A 14279-nucleotide genomic window follows, 5' to 3' on the forward strand; every position below is an offset into this window, starting at 1 on the left:
GTGCTTTGCTGAGCAGAGATGAATTTAAGCTTATGCTTAAAGCTAAATACTACTGAAGTACTTTGCCTAATGGGGCCTTGACATTGACAGTCCTTGACATTGAAATCTTCCTTATCTCTGGCCTGCTGGATTGTTTTTTGTAATATACACCTCTACCCCGATATCACGTGACCCAATATAACACGAATTCTGATAGAACGCAGTAAAGCAGTGCTCAGGGAGGGCGGGGCTGTGCACTCCGGCGGATCAAAGCAAGTTCGATATAACACGGTAAGATTTTTTGGCTCCCAAGGACAGCGTTATATCAAGGTAGAGGTGTACACCCCTTTCCAACCCAAAGCAGGACCAAAGAACCATCAGTTGCCAATCTCTTCTGGTTATTCCACTTGCACTGGTTACTTGCATTGGTTTTAAAGCAGTCCTCTAGAAGCAAAGGCTTCCTGCCAGAGCTATCCAGACCCCCTGCAATCAGCAATGAAGCATTTCACATGCACTGCTAAAATGATATATAGCATATACTATATTTAGGGCTGAGGTTTGGTGTAGATCTGTAATTCCAGCAGAAAGTCTTACTTTGGCCCTGGATCCATGCATTTAGAACAATTAGAAATGCACCAATAAAAACTGAGCTTCAGAACCTGAGCATTTAAGTCAGGGGTCATGATACATTCAGCAGGAGCACTAGAAAACTTGCATGGTCAGGTGTTATTAACTCTTAGGGTTTATTTCTCATCTATCAGTTCTATAACATCACCAGCGTACTAGGGCCTTTACAGAGGGCTGTGAAGAAATGATCCAGGTCCCAAGAACCTTATAAATACAATCCCAGAGGTAGAGGAACAGTGAGGATGCGCCATGCGCTTTGCAAGGGTTTGTGGTTTTGTTTGTGATGAGGGACAGTTTAAATCTCCTTCATAATATTCATAATTGCCACAGCCTGATTCCACTGCGCCCCACACACCCAGAGACACCCCCCACCCCCGCCCCCTTATTCTTAGGGAACAAAGGAGGACCGGGTTCATGCATGAGATTTAAGCTGCCTCCTTGGAACTCACTTTGCAGAAATCCTTCGTCGCAAAAGGAAGAGGATCAACAATAATTCCCTGCAACGGAGTCGGAGTGTGTGTTCAGCGCTGGAGGAGACAGGGCATACCCCATTACAGGGGAGGGGGAGGTACAGAGCGAGCTCTTGGGAGCTCTGCACAGCCACCAAGCCCTTGGCGAGGCAGCTGTCCCCGGGCCGGGGAACCAGGACTACAACCCCCAGGCTCCGCCGTCCCAGCTGCACTAGGCAGGGCTGTAGCAACGTGGCGCTGTGCAGCAGCACCCCCTGGTTCATCGCCGCCGGGCGCTAGGGGGGCTGGCGGGGAAGGGAAAGTTTCTGGGGCGGGAGTTTCTGGAGGGTTTCGAGCCGGGTCGTGGCAGGCAAGGCGTGCCCAAGCCTGGGGCACCCAGCCAGAGCGGGGGGCACCCCGCCCCCAGTCCCGCCCCAGGAGAGAAGAGCGCAGGACTTTAGCGTCTGGCTGCCCGGGGATCCTGAATGTGGATCCCCGGTCCAGGGTCGGGGAGCCCCGCTCCTCTCCGGGTCTGGCTCAGGGCCCCCCGGCTCAGGGCTGCTGCTGCAGCGGGAGCGGATCCCCCCCAGGCACAGATGATCCGAGGGACCTGAATCAGTCGGTTTGGGGTTGACTGCCCACTCCCTGCTGGATTGTCCCCGTCCCGGGCTGTTTGGAAACAAACTTGAGCCGAACTCCCCGGCCTCTCGCATCGCCATGGGTAAGTGCCATGCCCGCCCGGCGAGGGGCTGGCGGCGCAGCGGGGGTTGCGGGGCTGGCTGGCTCCAGACGGAATCCAGGGGGCCGGGCTGGGGGTTGCTTTGTCACTCGCCTGTGCTGGTGATCCCGCTTTGCTGCTGCTTCTCTCCCAGCCCCAGTGACCTCCCCCCACCCGGATTTCACAGCCCGCCCGGGGGAGGGGAATGGTTTAAGCTTTTAAGGAATGGTGCTTCCTGGCAGGATCTGTGGGGGTGGAGGAGAGATGGATCCGCCAGGGAGTTTTGGTGCTGTGAAGGAGGCTGGGTTGAATTCACACATACACAGCCCGGAGGAGGGATTCCTTCTACCTAATCCATAACAGGGGCAGTGAGGGCAGCTTCCCCCCCTCTCCGAGCTGGAGGGTTCAGATTCCGTGGCCCTCTCAGCCCTTGGGCTCTCTACTGAGGCTGCCACCGGTTGGAGCTGGTGGTTTTTGTAAGATGGAGACCTTTCAAGTCCATGTCCCAGAGTTCATGGGATATCAGGCTTGATGTTAAGTGAACTGTTACTGATTACTCCAAATTCTTCCTTCATTACAACATTACCACTAATTTCCTAGAGTCCTCTCCTTTCCCTCTGGTATAGTAGCCGAGAACCACTGTCATTCATTCTCCGCTGGCTAATTTAGATTTCAGTTAATCCTCATACCACCCTCACAGCCAACTCTAGCACACCGGTCTCCGTTTTCACTAGAGGCTAGTGATTTTGGGTGCTGCTAGTTTTGGGTGCCAACTTCACACACCTTAAAAGGGCTTGATTTTTTTCAGAGGGTGGGTGCTCAGCACTTTTTGAAAATCAAGCTCCTGTGGGTGTATCTAGGCACACCCAAAAACAGAGACATCCAAAATCATTAGCCCCCTTTGAATATAGAAGTCACATTTTGTTTTGTATTGGCAAGTTTCAGACCACTTTTAAGGCTCTGTAGAGCCAAAACTCTATAGTCAGGCATGAGCATGTGGGGTGCTGTATCCCATGGGGCTGAGTTGTAGCTGTGTCTTTTTATTATTGCTAACTGCTTGTGGACAGGAAGCACCAGACCAGAAGTCTTATGAAAACATAGCTAACAGAAAGGATCCGAAAAACACGATGACATTTTCACACACAGAAAAAGTTGAAATTTTCAAACTGATTTTTGACAAAATTTTGAATTTAGAAATCTTTTTACCAAATCTCGTAGCAAACGTTATAGGCCAACTCTGTGCCCCAGCCCATTAATGCCACTCTGGTGATATGATGGGGAGGAAACAGCTCCTGGGGAACTCCCAGTGAAAGATAATTCCCCAGCCATTGAACCAAGCAGCTGGGACACTCTCTGCCAGCCCTCAATGTGCATGGAGCATGGCCAGTATTTGGGGCACTGGCATCTCACACTGTGACCTAGCACACCCATAGAGGGGCTTTGCAGCCAGAGAATCAGTTAAAGCTGCTCAGAGGCTCTGATTTTTGCCAGAAGCCACTGCTTGCCCTTAGAATACAAGGAGCACAAAAGGTGGCTTAAAGCCAACTTTGTCCCCAGCCCCATTTCCTGGGCTGAGTGGAGGAACAGAACAACTGAGAAATAGAACCAGTTATTAAACTTTTTGTTAAAGGAAGTTGCATTGATGAGAGTGTTGGCACTGGTCTTATGCAAATAATGTCTTTAGTGGTACAAAAGTCAGTTTCTCTGAATTCTGGCACCACCAACTACTATTCTAGACCTGAGCCGAGTGCACACTTGACAGAGAGGCATCGGTGAGACCCACCAAACTTTTTCCCCTTGTGACATTAAGTAAAGATTCAAGAGAAGAATGCAAATGTGAAAGCCAAGTGCAGGGACACATGTGACTGAGCCCCCATGACAGCATTGGAATTGACTGAATAGCAAACTGGATTTAAATCAAAGGTCATAAATCATTAGTGCCCAAAAGATAATGAGAAGTACAGTAGAATGGCCCTGTCCCCTTTCTGTTCTTATTGAGCAAATATTGTTTCTAATTATCTATATTACATGTGTGCAAGAAGTGATTAAGTGTAGGTAACTGCATGGAGGGTGGTTTTTGGCATGTGTCATGAGTGACATAATGAATACAAATGGCACGACAAAACGCAACAGAATAAATACAAATGTAAATATAGCCTTTACTGAGAAATAACCTTTACTGCATACTGTAATTAGAAGCTAATATAGACACTTCCTGTGAAGCACAGACTGCAAAACATCTTATAAAGCTCTAGTTGAGGAAACTTTTCCATATTTCAGTGGGTGTTTCCATAATTTTTTTCCAATAGTCTACTTAAAATAACAGTATTTTAAATTAAAGCAAAACTAGTAACAAAGCATCAGTGTCACATGCTGGAAAACAGCATATTACAGAACAAACTCATGCCTGCAGCTCAACATTTAGGAGAAATAGGTCATTTGGAGTGGTGAACAATATCTGTACGATTATCATTGGTGTTGCCCAAATACCCCAATCAGGTTTCGGGCCCCATTGTGCTAGATATTGTACAAACACAGATGAATTGACAGTCCCTTGCCCAGAGAACTTAAGGATTTTGTCACAAAGAAATATGCAGAGCCCAAGCCTGGCCAGGAGAAGCAATTCTCTATTACAAGCCAATATTTTTTAACACCACTGCCCAGTTCACCCTTATTTTCCACTTATCAGGTTCTCTCACAATAGTTTTTTCCCTTTCTAGTGCCACCCATCAAGGCTCTCAAAGCACTTTACAAATACTAATTAAGTCCCACAAACACCTCTTTCAGGCAGGTAGCTCTGTATTATTATCCCTATTGTACAAAAATGGAAAAATGAGGCACAGAAAAGTTAAGTAACTTGACCAAGGTCATGTGTCACATCAGAGATACAGGCAGAAATAGAATGAAGGGGTTCTAATTTCTGCTACCATTGGAGAACACTCCTGCCCTAATTTAACTCTAATAGGCTATATATAAAGGCTTGGTATCCTGTGTGGGGCATTAGACCTAAATGATGAGACTGAGGCCCCAGGATTTTGTGGCAGGGACCTAGGGATTATATGGCATGGCCAAGCACTCTACTCCTAACTGCCCACCACTAGTCTAGTCCAAACCAGTTAGTATTCTTTGTGTATCTGATTTATTCTGATATTAAATTCAGGGCTTGTCTAGATACAGAAATTGCACCAGTTGAATTTAAATCTGGTTAGTTAAACCGGTGCAACTTTTGTGTACAATCTCTCTTATATTGTCTTCATTCTGGTTTTATTGGTTTAACTTGCTCCTGTACATTTACCCACGCAGGTGAAACTGATATAAACCCAGTTTAAACCGACATAAGAGAGTACATGTATAGAGTCATATCAGTTTAATTAAATCAGTGTAAAATCATGCCTTTAATTAAAATGGTGCAACTTTGTGGGTAGACCACATGAGAGAGAGTCTGCTTTCACTGAAGTCTGTGGGAAAGCTCCCAGTCAGGCCAGGATTTTACCCCAGGCCTCAGTTTATTTTGTGCTGCCCCACTGTTTTATTTTCAGTATGATTCGACTCCCTGTACTGACCATACCTACCAGTCTGGTAGAAATTTTCAGGGCAGAGCTGGAGGCTTTCAGCATCCAGGAAAGTGTGGGGAGTGGCTTTGGTTTTTGGTTCCCACAGAACAGCTGAGGCCTTTGGTAGGGGGTTAAGATGCACTTCCTCTTAGCCTCCCCCTTTTGGTCAGAGGTAGAGGTGGTTTTAAATCAGGTGTTAAGAGGGATTGAGCCACCACCCCAGCAACACCTTGACAGCAAGTAGCTATATGCCCCTACAGGCACTCCCGACATCTTCCATTGCATTCAGCAATGAAAAACAAGCTCTATGTTCCTGCTAAAATACTCAGCAGTGAAAGAGTTAATGCTGAAGTTTAAATCGTCCTCAGACTTAAATTAAGGTGACTGGAGCATTTCACACCTCTCAGAGCACACACCACCAACCTGGTTTTGCATTCCCTTTGGCTTTCTTGTAATGATAAGCAGGGCCGGCTCTGGCTTTTTTGCCGCCCAAGGCAAAAAAGCCTCCCGCCGCCCCCACCGCGGCACGGGAGGGCGCCAAGCCCGGCCGCGGGCTGCTCTTCCCGACCAGCCGGAGCACTGGGGGGAGGGCAGCGAGGCCGCCGCGGCTCTGCTCTCCCCGGCGGCCAGAGCGCCGGGAGGAGGGCGGAGAGCACGCTGCGGCTCCGCTCTCCCCGGCGGCCAGAGCGCCGGAGGGAGGGCGGTGAGCCCAGCCGGGGCTTCGCTCTCCCCGGCGGCCGGAGCGCCGCGCCATCCCCCTCCAGGTGCCGCCCCAAGCACAAGCTTGGTGGGCCGGTGCCTGGAGCCGGCCCTGGTGATAAGGGCTAGAGACTTCTTTTTAGCTAATGAGATTCTGGAGCATAACTGTGCTGCAATTTCAAAATAATCCACACTCATGCAGCAATTTACCTGCACACACATAATCATGCAATGCACAGGGGCCTGGCTATATGATACCACTTATCTGGTGAGGAGACATTAAAGGGAAGTCCTTGAGATCTCTGCCTCTGTTATTAGCATTAGTAAAGGGACTTAAAAATGGAGATGGTCAGAGGAAAGAAAGGGGACACAAAATCGGTTAGTTTAATATTTTCTATTCCTATTACCTCAGCGAGTCCTGTCTCCCTGCCCAGGCTCAGATGGAGGGCCAGAGACACAACACGAGGGAAACAAGTGAAATAATGGTGCAGGAAGCTGTAAATAAAGGCAATCAATTGTGTTAGCATAACACTGTCTAGAACCTCAGTATCCTGACCTAGAATTTCTGATGGAAATAATTTACCACACTAAAAGTCAGATACAGTAAAGTCAGATCTTGGAATGGGGAAGTTTGGATCTAAAATATTGGACGTCCCTTGTAATGAAAAGATGATCGTAGGACAAGGAGGAAGGATCTTCTTAGGAAGTCAGAGTTTATGCTGGACTTTAGGGGAATGAAATACATTTTCCCCAGGGAGGCCTGACCATTGCAGAGAATTAAGGAGGGATTAGGTAAGATGTTAGAGGGAATGCGGTAATGAGCAGCAAAGGGTTCACAGGATGGACCAAGTGGTCCTTTCTGGCTCTCTAGTGTGAGAGTTAACAGGCAGGGGTGTCAGTGTTCAGCACATAGAGACAGTAACTTGCTCCTCTGATGATTTATTTGTGAAATTCCTAGGTGGTGAAAAGAACCCGCACAGATGCTTCTAAGTTACAAACTGAGGACTAGAGCATCAGAATGGTAACACAACCCACAGAAAAGTACAGAAAGGAGAAAACTACATCCCCTGGCTGGGAAGTTGTTGAACATACAGAATAGTTTGGACAGTCTAAGGGGGAATTACCCTGGCTTCTCCACTATAAATCACTGACTTCCAGTTACATCTAAGTCTTAACTGTGTTCACATTCACACACCAGGCCCACATTTTCAGAACTGTGAGCACAAATATGTGCGCCCCTTTCCATGACTAAACTGCATGCACAGTTGTGACGACTGAATGCACACTCATTGTAATTCCATAAATACATACCCAGAGAGATGCTTGGTTGTTTATAGGCATGATTACCACAATTGTACACCCAATTGTTGTAATTGTTTGTGTAGCTTAGGTGCGCAAATGTGCATGCTGAAAACCTGGGCCTCCTTTTATCAGAACAGCTTTTTCCATTTTGTGTAACTAGATAGTTTTCATTATAAAGCCAGCAGAGTGAATCTTTGAAATCCCACTGTTCTTTGCTTACTTTCCAGGTCGTGCATTGCTGGTCCTCCTGTTGCCTGCAACAGTCTCTCTCCTGGGCGGGTTAATGTTCGGATATGAGCTGGGGATTATCTCTGGTGCCTTACTGCAACTGCAGATGGACTTCCACCTCAGCTGCTTTGAACAGGAAATCCTTGTGAGTTCCCTGCTGATTGGGGCTCTCCTTGCCTCTTTGGTTGGTGGGATCCTCATTGACCGTCACGGAAGGAGGAGGGCAATACTGGTCAGCAACCTAATCTTGTTGTGTGGCAGCCTCATTCTAACATTGGCAGGGTCACTTATTTGGCTGGCATTTGGACGTATGACTGTAGGGTTTGCAATCTCTGTGTCGTCCATGGCATGCTGCATCTATGTCTCCGAAATGGTGGCTGCTCATCAGCGAGGGCTGCTGGTGTCTCTCTATGAAGCTGGCATCACCGTGGGCATCTTACTTTCATATGCGCTGAACTACATCTTCTCAGACATGACTGAGGGATGGAGATACATGTTTGGATTGGCTCTTGCACCGACTGTCATACAGTTTCTCAGTATCCTGCTCCTCCCGACTAAGCCTGTTGTGTTAAACCTATGGGACTGTGACTCTCATAAGGGCCTCATTCAACTGCAGAACAATGAAGATGGAGAGGAAGCAAAGCCAGAGCCATGTAAGGAGAAGCATTATTCCTTTCTTGACCTTTTCAGGTCTAGAGACAACATGAAAAGCAGGACTCTGGTTGGCCTGGGTTTGGTGCTCTTTCAGCAGTTCACCGGGCAACCTAATGTCCTGTGCTATGCTTCCAAAATCTTCCGCTCCGTGGGATTTCAGAATGATTCATCTGCTGTCCTGGCTTCTGTGGGGCTCGGGGTGATGAAGGTGATTGCAACATTAGTTGCAATGGTTTTTGCAGATAAGGCCGGCAGAAGGGTATTATTGATTGCTGGGTGTGTGGTGATGTCTGTCTCCGTCACTGCTATTGGCCTCACCAGCTGGACTGTTCCATTGGATAAGGCCAGAGACTGTAAGACTGCCACAGAGCCCAATGCTTCGTACACCATAGCACAACATCCCATACAGCCAGTATCCTCCCAACCAGCTGCGTTGTACATCCCACGGACTTCAGCTGCTGGTGAAAGTGCCGGTTTTGCTCTTACCAGACCAGAGGGTCTTACAAAAGACTTTGGCAACACTAGAAACAGAGAGATTATTACAGAGTCTTCCCGCTCTCAGAAAATGGACCTGCCAAATCAGTCCAATGAAGAGACGGTGCAAAACACAAGCTCTCCTTTCAGTGATACTCCCAATAGGGAACATATGGTTTTAAAATGGATTACTTTGCTGAGCATGATGGCCTTTGTGAGCGCGTTCTCAATTGGATTTGGACCAAGTAAGTATGGAGTTTATACATGTTCTGTCTGCCATAACCCATAGTATAAAACCATGACTGAGCGTCACACTCTGGAAACATTTGCTATACACCTGCTTTACAAGGCAGCTGAGGGTCCTGCAACTGAAAAAATATCCCACACTCATGCCTACCTGAATGAATTCATACCGCTCCAGCCCTGCAGACTGGAGGCCTGGTACAGCATCTGTGTAAAGTTCCCATACATATTACCTCTGAGTTATTTTTTTTATAGCTTTTTCTGTGGTGTTCATTGCTGTAGAAACTGGGCACCTCACAAACATTGAGCTGATCTTCACAACGCCCCGGGAGGCAGGGGGAAATTATTAACCCCATTTTACAGCTGGTAAACTGAGGCACAGAGGGACTAAGTGACTTGCCAGAGGTCATGCATGAGGTCAGTGGCAGAGCTGAGAGTAGACTCCATATATCCTGAGTCCCAGTCCAGTGCAGCCTTCCCTTCTTCCTTACTCTAGCTAGCAGGTCCATCTCTAGGCTTTAAAATACATTTGGAAAACTCACAGCACATAATAAGAGAAGGAAGCATTGGTTTGAAGCTACATCTGGAATTTCATGTGTTTTTTAAATAGTTACTGTTCACTGTCCAAAAGGCCAATATACATCAGTGCCTCACAGCACAATTTTTGGTCCCTGGGTCTGCATGGCCCTATCGACCTTCTGCATCTCTTCTGAGAGTCATTACTGCCAACTGGGGTGTAGACACCCATCCACTAGGAACTGAAGTGAGATTATCAACTCATTTCACAGGTGTTACCAGTCACTTGCCACCTGGCAATGGCTTTTAGTCATAACTCGCCTGGACCATATTTGATAGGTAATCCGCAGTTGAAAGCACACCTAACCTATCCTCATTCCAGCTTCCTTTTATTTTAGGCAATGAAAGCTGTATTATACTTGCCTAAATAGATATTTTGAATAATTTAAAAATTGAATAATTTTTGCTTTTTATTTATTGTTATTTATAGTTACCCCTTTGAAAGTATCCCACTAACGTCTGCTCCTTGACTGAACTCCTTGCATGAACACCCAGATTTGTTACTGCGGAGCTGCTTGTGAGTGCTAGCATGCTGGCATTTATTTATTCTGTTTTCAGTAATACTGAAGTTTTTATTGGGGGGAAAAGGAAACCACATCTAATGAAGTTAAAAAGATCTAAGTAAAAAGACAGTAGGTCCATGGTAGGCCTCATAAACTTGACAGCATCCCTTTAAGTTGTTTTATGCCATCATATACGGTTTCACAAAATACTGAATTACTTCTGGAACATACCTAGATTATATACTGAAATGTCCTGCACTCGGTGACAGGTAGTGTGGTCCCTTGGAGATTAGGAGAACTGAATTATATTCCCAGCTCTGCCACATACTTACTGTGCAACCTTGGGTAAGTCAGTTAACCTCTCGGTGCCTCAGTTTCCCCATCTGCAAATCTGAGCTAATACTACTTATCCACCTGTGTAAAGCACTGAGCTCCATGGCCAAAAAGCACAGTGTAGGGGCCCAGTACTTATTATTATTTTATAATGAAATGCATGTAATAGAAACAGCTGCCTAGAATCCTGTAAAATAGACACACGACTGGGTAAGTGTTAAGTGTGATGCTCCAAGACTGAGCTGCATACGTCCCACCAAGTCTAAAGGGAGCAGCCATCCCTGCTCATCTTTCTGGAAATGGCCTCCCTGCGCATGAGAGACATCCTCACTGTGTGTACTGTTCCCATCTCTACAAGGGGTGTCTCTGATTTTAGACAAAATGTAGCTCTGTCTCCTGCCTTTATCCTGCTGTTTAGAACTAAGCCTGTTTATGTCCCAAATGTAGCTTCAGGTAACTGGGTTTTTAGGAGCTTTTCTGCAGATTCCTCCTGGGTCCCTCTCCCTGGGCCTTTGCGTGTAGTTTGTCTCTGTATTTGTATTTTCTTCCTCCACAAAATAGTAAAGGTGGGATTTTAAAAAACTCTCAGCCTTGGCACTCTCCTGTTGAAGTCAGATGAAGCTTTAACATTGAATTCAGTGGGTGCAGAGATAGGCCAGTGCTCAGCCCCTGGTAAAATCCAGCCTTAAAACTTTCCCACACCCTTTCACACTAAAGTTGCCTAAAGATGCTGTTGTCTCTCCTTCTTTCCTCTCTGCAGTGACATGGCTGGTCCTCAGTGAGATCTATCCTGCTGGAATAAGAGGAAGGGCCTTTTCCTTCTGCAACAGCTTTAACTGGGCTGCTAATTTACTGATCAGCCTCTCGTTCCTTGATCTCATTGGTATGTATAGTCCTCATTTCCTGTTTGCCTTTCTAAATGCAGTCCAACCACCCTTCAGTTCTCTACTGTCAGGCTACTAGAATCAGCGAGGCTGCCAATGTCCCTACTGGCCACAGGATGCTGTGTGGGGATTGGGTATCATTTCGGGCTACTAGTGGTTAGGTACTAGAATGGACACAACCCATGTGTGAAGAACTCACTCTGTGTGTAACTCTGTAGTCAAGCCTTGAACTGGGACCCTCCTATACTACCAGGTGAGACAAAAGGGCACCATTCCTTGGCCACTCTGATAGGAGCCAGGCTGATTTTATCTCTGCTAGAAGTGGCTCCCTGCAGCTTCTGTGTCATCCATGGTGATAAAAACACCATAGCTTTTGCTTAATTCTTTCACATTCGGTTATTTTGTGATGTGGGCAATGGAAATGTTGTACTGGCCGAGTGCAGCGAATCTGAATCAGTCTGGAAAGCACCAAGCTTGCAACTTTTGGAACCCCTTGCTCTTCAACTTTTCTTGCCAGCAGCACTGTCTGATGCACCAGTCTGAGAAAATCATCAGGTACTGCCTGGCCTCTGGAGCCGAGGTTAATCCCTGCTCCTTACACAGCTCTGGCAGGCAGAGACTGGGATGTCAGTACTTCAGAGTTCTGGAGTTGGGAGCTGTCTTTCTCATAGGCTGATTCACAATCCGGGCCTTGTGTGTTTCTCTGCTATGTTTTACAGGCTTCTCTAAGTACAATGGCCCCACAGAACACAACTGATGTTTGGTCAAGATACCAACTTGCTTCATATGCCAAAGGACATTCAGTGCAAATGGTGTTATCTCTTGCTAACCCTTCACTCTTTCGAACTTGTTTCTGTAGATGCCATAGGCTTGTCATGGATGTTTCTTCTCTATGGAGTAGTGGGAGTGGCAGCTGTTATATTTATTTATCTTTTTGTTCCGGAAACGAAAGGACAGTCTCTAGAGGAGATAGACCAGCAGTTCTCAAGGAAACGGTACGTATGCTGTGGTGCTGGCTCTTTTCCAGGTCAAAGGGTCCTACCCTATGACTTTAGTAGGGGGTCTTTGTAAAGTACACAAAGGATCAGGCCCCCAGTTATTCATCCGAAAAACAACTGATCTGTGTTACTAAGGGCATGTCTACACTACAGAATTATGTTGACCTAAGTTATGTCGTCATACAGCCGCCTCAGTAGTTAAATCACTTTTGCATGTCCACACTATGCTCCTTGTGTTGGAAGTGCATGTCCTCACTGGGAGCGCTTGCGCCAATTTAACTGTCAGTGTGGGGCATTATGGGATGGTTTCTGAAAGCCATTAACAGTAGATATAAGCTACACAGTGTCTACACTGACACTGCATCAACCTAACTACATCGTGAAGGTATAGTTATTAAGTCAGCGTAGCGGGGCAGTTACGCCGGTGGGAGCAAACTTTTAGTGTAGCCACTTCCATAGTTAGGTCGACGCAAGGCAGCTTACATAGGCCAGGCCTCAATTCAGAATAAGATCATCTACACAGATGTTTAATGCAGTTTAACCAATCCAATTTAAATTCACACCTCCAATTAGTTTGGATTAATTTTCCTGAGTATTCCTGTATAGTCAGGTCCTTAGATTGATAACTAGTCAGCAAAATGTCTGTGAATGAATCACTAAAAAGCTGAATCATCTCATCAGTGGCGAGGAAGATGGATTTGTGCCATTTATTTATTTGTACTTGATTCATTCCAGAGAATGAGTCTAGACTGGACAGTTTCACATTCTTATTCTCAGACACTATTACAATTGCGACAGGTCAGGGCTGAAGTGCATTAACAGACCCGGGGGTAATTGGGGAGTAACTGAGGTGCACTCTTAGCCATGCTATGTGGGGAGCCCAGGATTGGACTAGGGAGCATCACAGATCAGAATTGAAGGGCATTGCAGGAGATGCAGAGGAAGGACTTTAGCTTGCCATTTACACCCTCCTTATAAATTAGTAGAGTCATGGATTTTTAAGGCCAGAAGGGACCATCTAGTCTGTCCTCCAGTATAACACAGGTCATAGCTTTTCACCCAGTACTTCCTGCATCGAGCCCATAACTTCTGGTTGAGTTAGAGCATGTCTTGTAGGAAGATGCCATGGAGGGATTCTGTGCCCACCATGAGGTGAGAGGGGAAGAAAAGTAAACACTAAAACACTGATAACAGCAGCTGCTCCTAGCTGACCTTAGTCATTGTCCGGCAGGTTGTTGAAAGGAAACACGTTCAGGCGAAGATTTGGAAGAAGGGGAAACTTTGCACATGCTCAGTACCAAAGGGTGGAGCACTCCAGCGCATCCTGAAACAAACCACCTGTAGCGAGTGTCACTGTCAGGAAACAAATAGGGTCTGTGACAACAAGAGATTTATTCTGGATATCTTCAACATAAGGCAGTCACTGGCTCGAAGGAAAAGCCCTGGCACAATAAGCCAGCGCGCTGAACTCATTACAGTGCCTTGAATCTTGAGACACGGATGTTAGCGAGACTGTAGATTGTGTCCCTATGTATATGTGCTATATGTATAGACAATAGCATTCTGGACTCTGAAGAGGGACCCTCTCATTGCTTTGGTATCTTTTATTATTTCAGAGGTTGGAACCTCCCACTGTTTGTTGAATTTATGTTTTTTTGTATTTGAGAAATAAAGCACAACTTATGCCAAGAAGTCCGGATTCTGTCTCTCTGCACTATCTGTGTGCAGAATATTTATTGTCCTGGTTAAGAGACCTGCTTGCTTCATTACTGATGCACAGGCTGTTCCATGAGCATGTCAAAGATTTAGCAGTTTGTATTATATATTCTTAGTTTTTTAACTTTTGAGCAGTGCCATAGAGTCTGTCAGATAATAAACAATCTAAATAATTGCCCTGACTGAACAGAGATAACTGTGCAGCCAATGCTAGTCCACAGGGCTATGGGGCAATATTTTCCAAAACATAGGGGCCAAATGTTCTAAGTAGCCCTCCTCCTAACTGATTCCACAAGATTTTCACCTACAGAAATGGGTATTTGTTTGCACATCTCCTGGGTG

The 14279-nt window shown here is 46.2% G+C and overlaps 1 protein-coding gene across 2 annotated transcripts; it reads left to right on the top strand.

Annotated features, from left to right (window-relative positions):
- Positions 1 to 1060: 1060 nt before the first annotated feature.
- SLC2A10 (solute carrier family 2 member 10) lies at positions 1061 to 13913 on the top strand. 2 transcript variants are annotated; one of them, XR_010592270.1, is made up of 6 exons: positions 1380 to 1776; positions 7556 to 8929; positions 9934 to 10020; positions 11100 to 11222; positions 12083 to 12218; positions 13453 to 13913. XR_010592270.1 is itself a non-coding variant. In XM_005304643.5 (5 exons), exons 1-5 carry the CDS (start codon positions 1773 to 1775, stop codon positions 13547 to 13549), a joined length of 1734 nt encoding a protein of 577 aa, XP_005304700.2. In that variant the 5' UTR covers positions 1061 to 1772; the 3' UTR covers positions 13550 to 13913. The 2 variants fall into 2 exon arrangements, 1 of the variants encoding a protein (XP_005304700.2); XM_005304643.5 differs by lacking the exon at positions 9934 to 10020 and having other exon boundaries at positions 1061 to 1776.
- Positions 13914 to 14279: the final 366 nt, after the last annotated feature.

This window comes from Chrysemys picta, chromosome 13, assembly GCF_011386835.1.
Source record: "Chrysemys picta bellii isolate R12L10 chromosome 13, ASM1138683v2, whole genome shotgun sequence".
In the NCBI taxonomy this organism is placed as follows: domain Eukaryota; kingdom Metazoa; phylum Chordata; order Testudines; family Emydidae; genus Chrysemys; species Chrysemys picta.

What these genes read in the sequence shown, in the direction of transcription:
- SLC2A10 (XM_005304643.5), top strand. An exon ending in CTCAATTGGATTTGGACCAA is followed by an intron (nt 8,930 to 11,099) that starts GTAAGTATGGAG and finishes TCCTCTCTGCAG; the next exon opens with TGACATGGCTGGTCCTCAGT. An exon ending in CAGCAGTTCTCAAGGAAACG is followed by an intron (nt 12,219 to 13,452) that starts GTACGTATGCTG and finishes ATTGTCCGGCAG; the next exon opens with GTTGTTGAAAGGAAACACGT.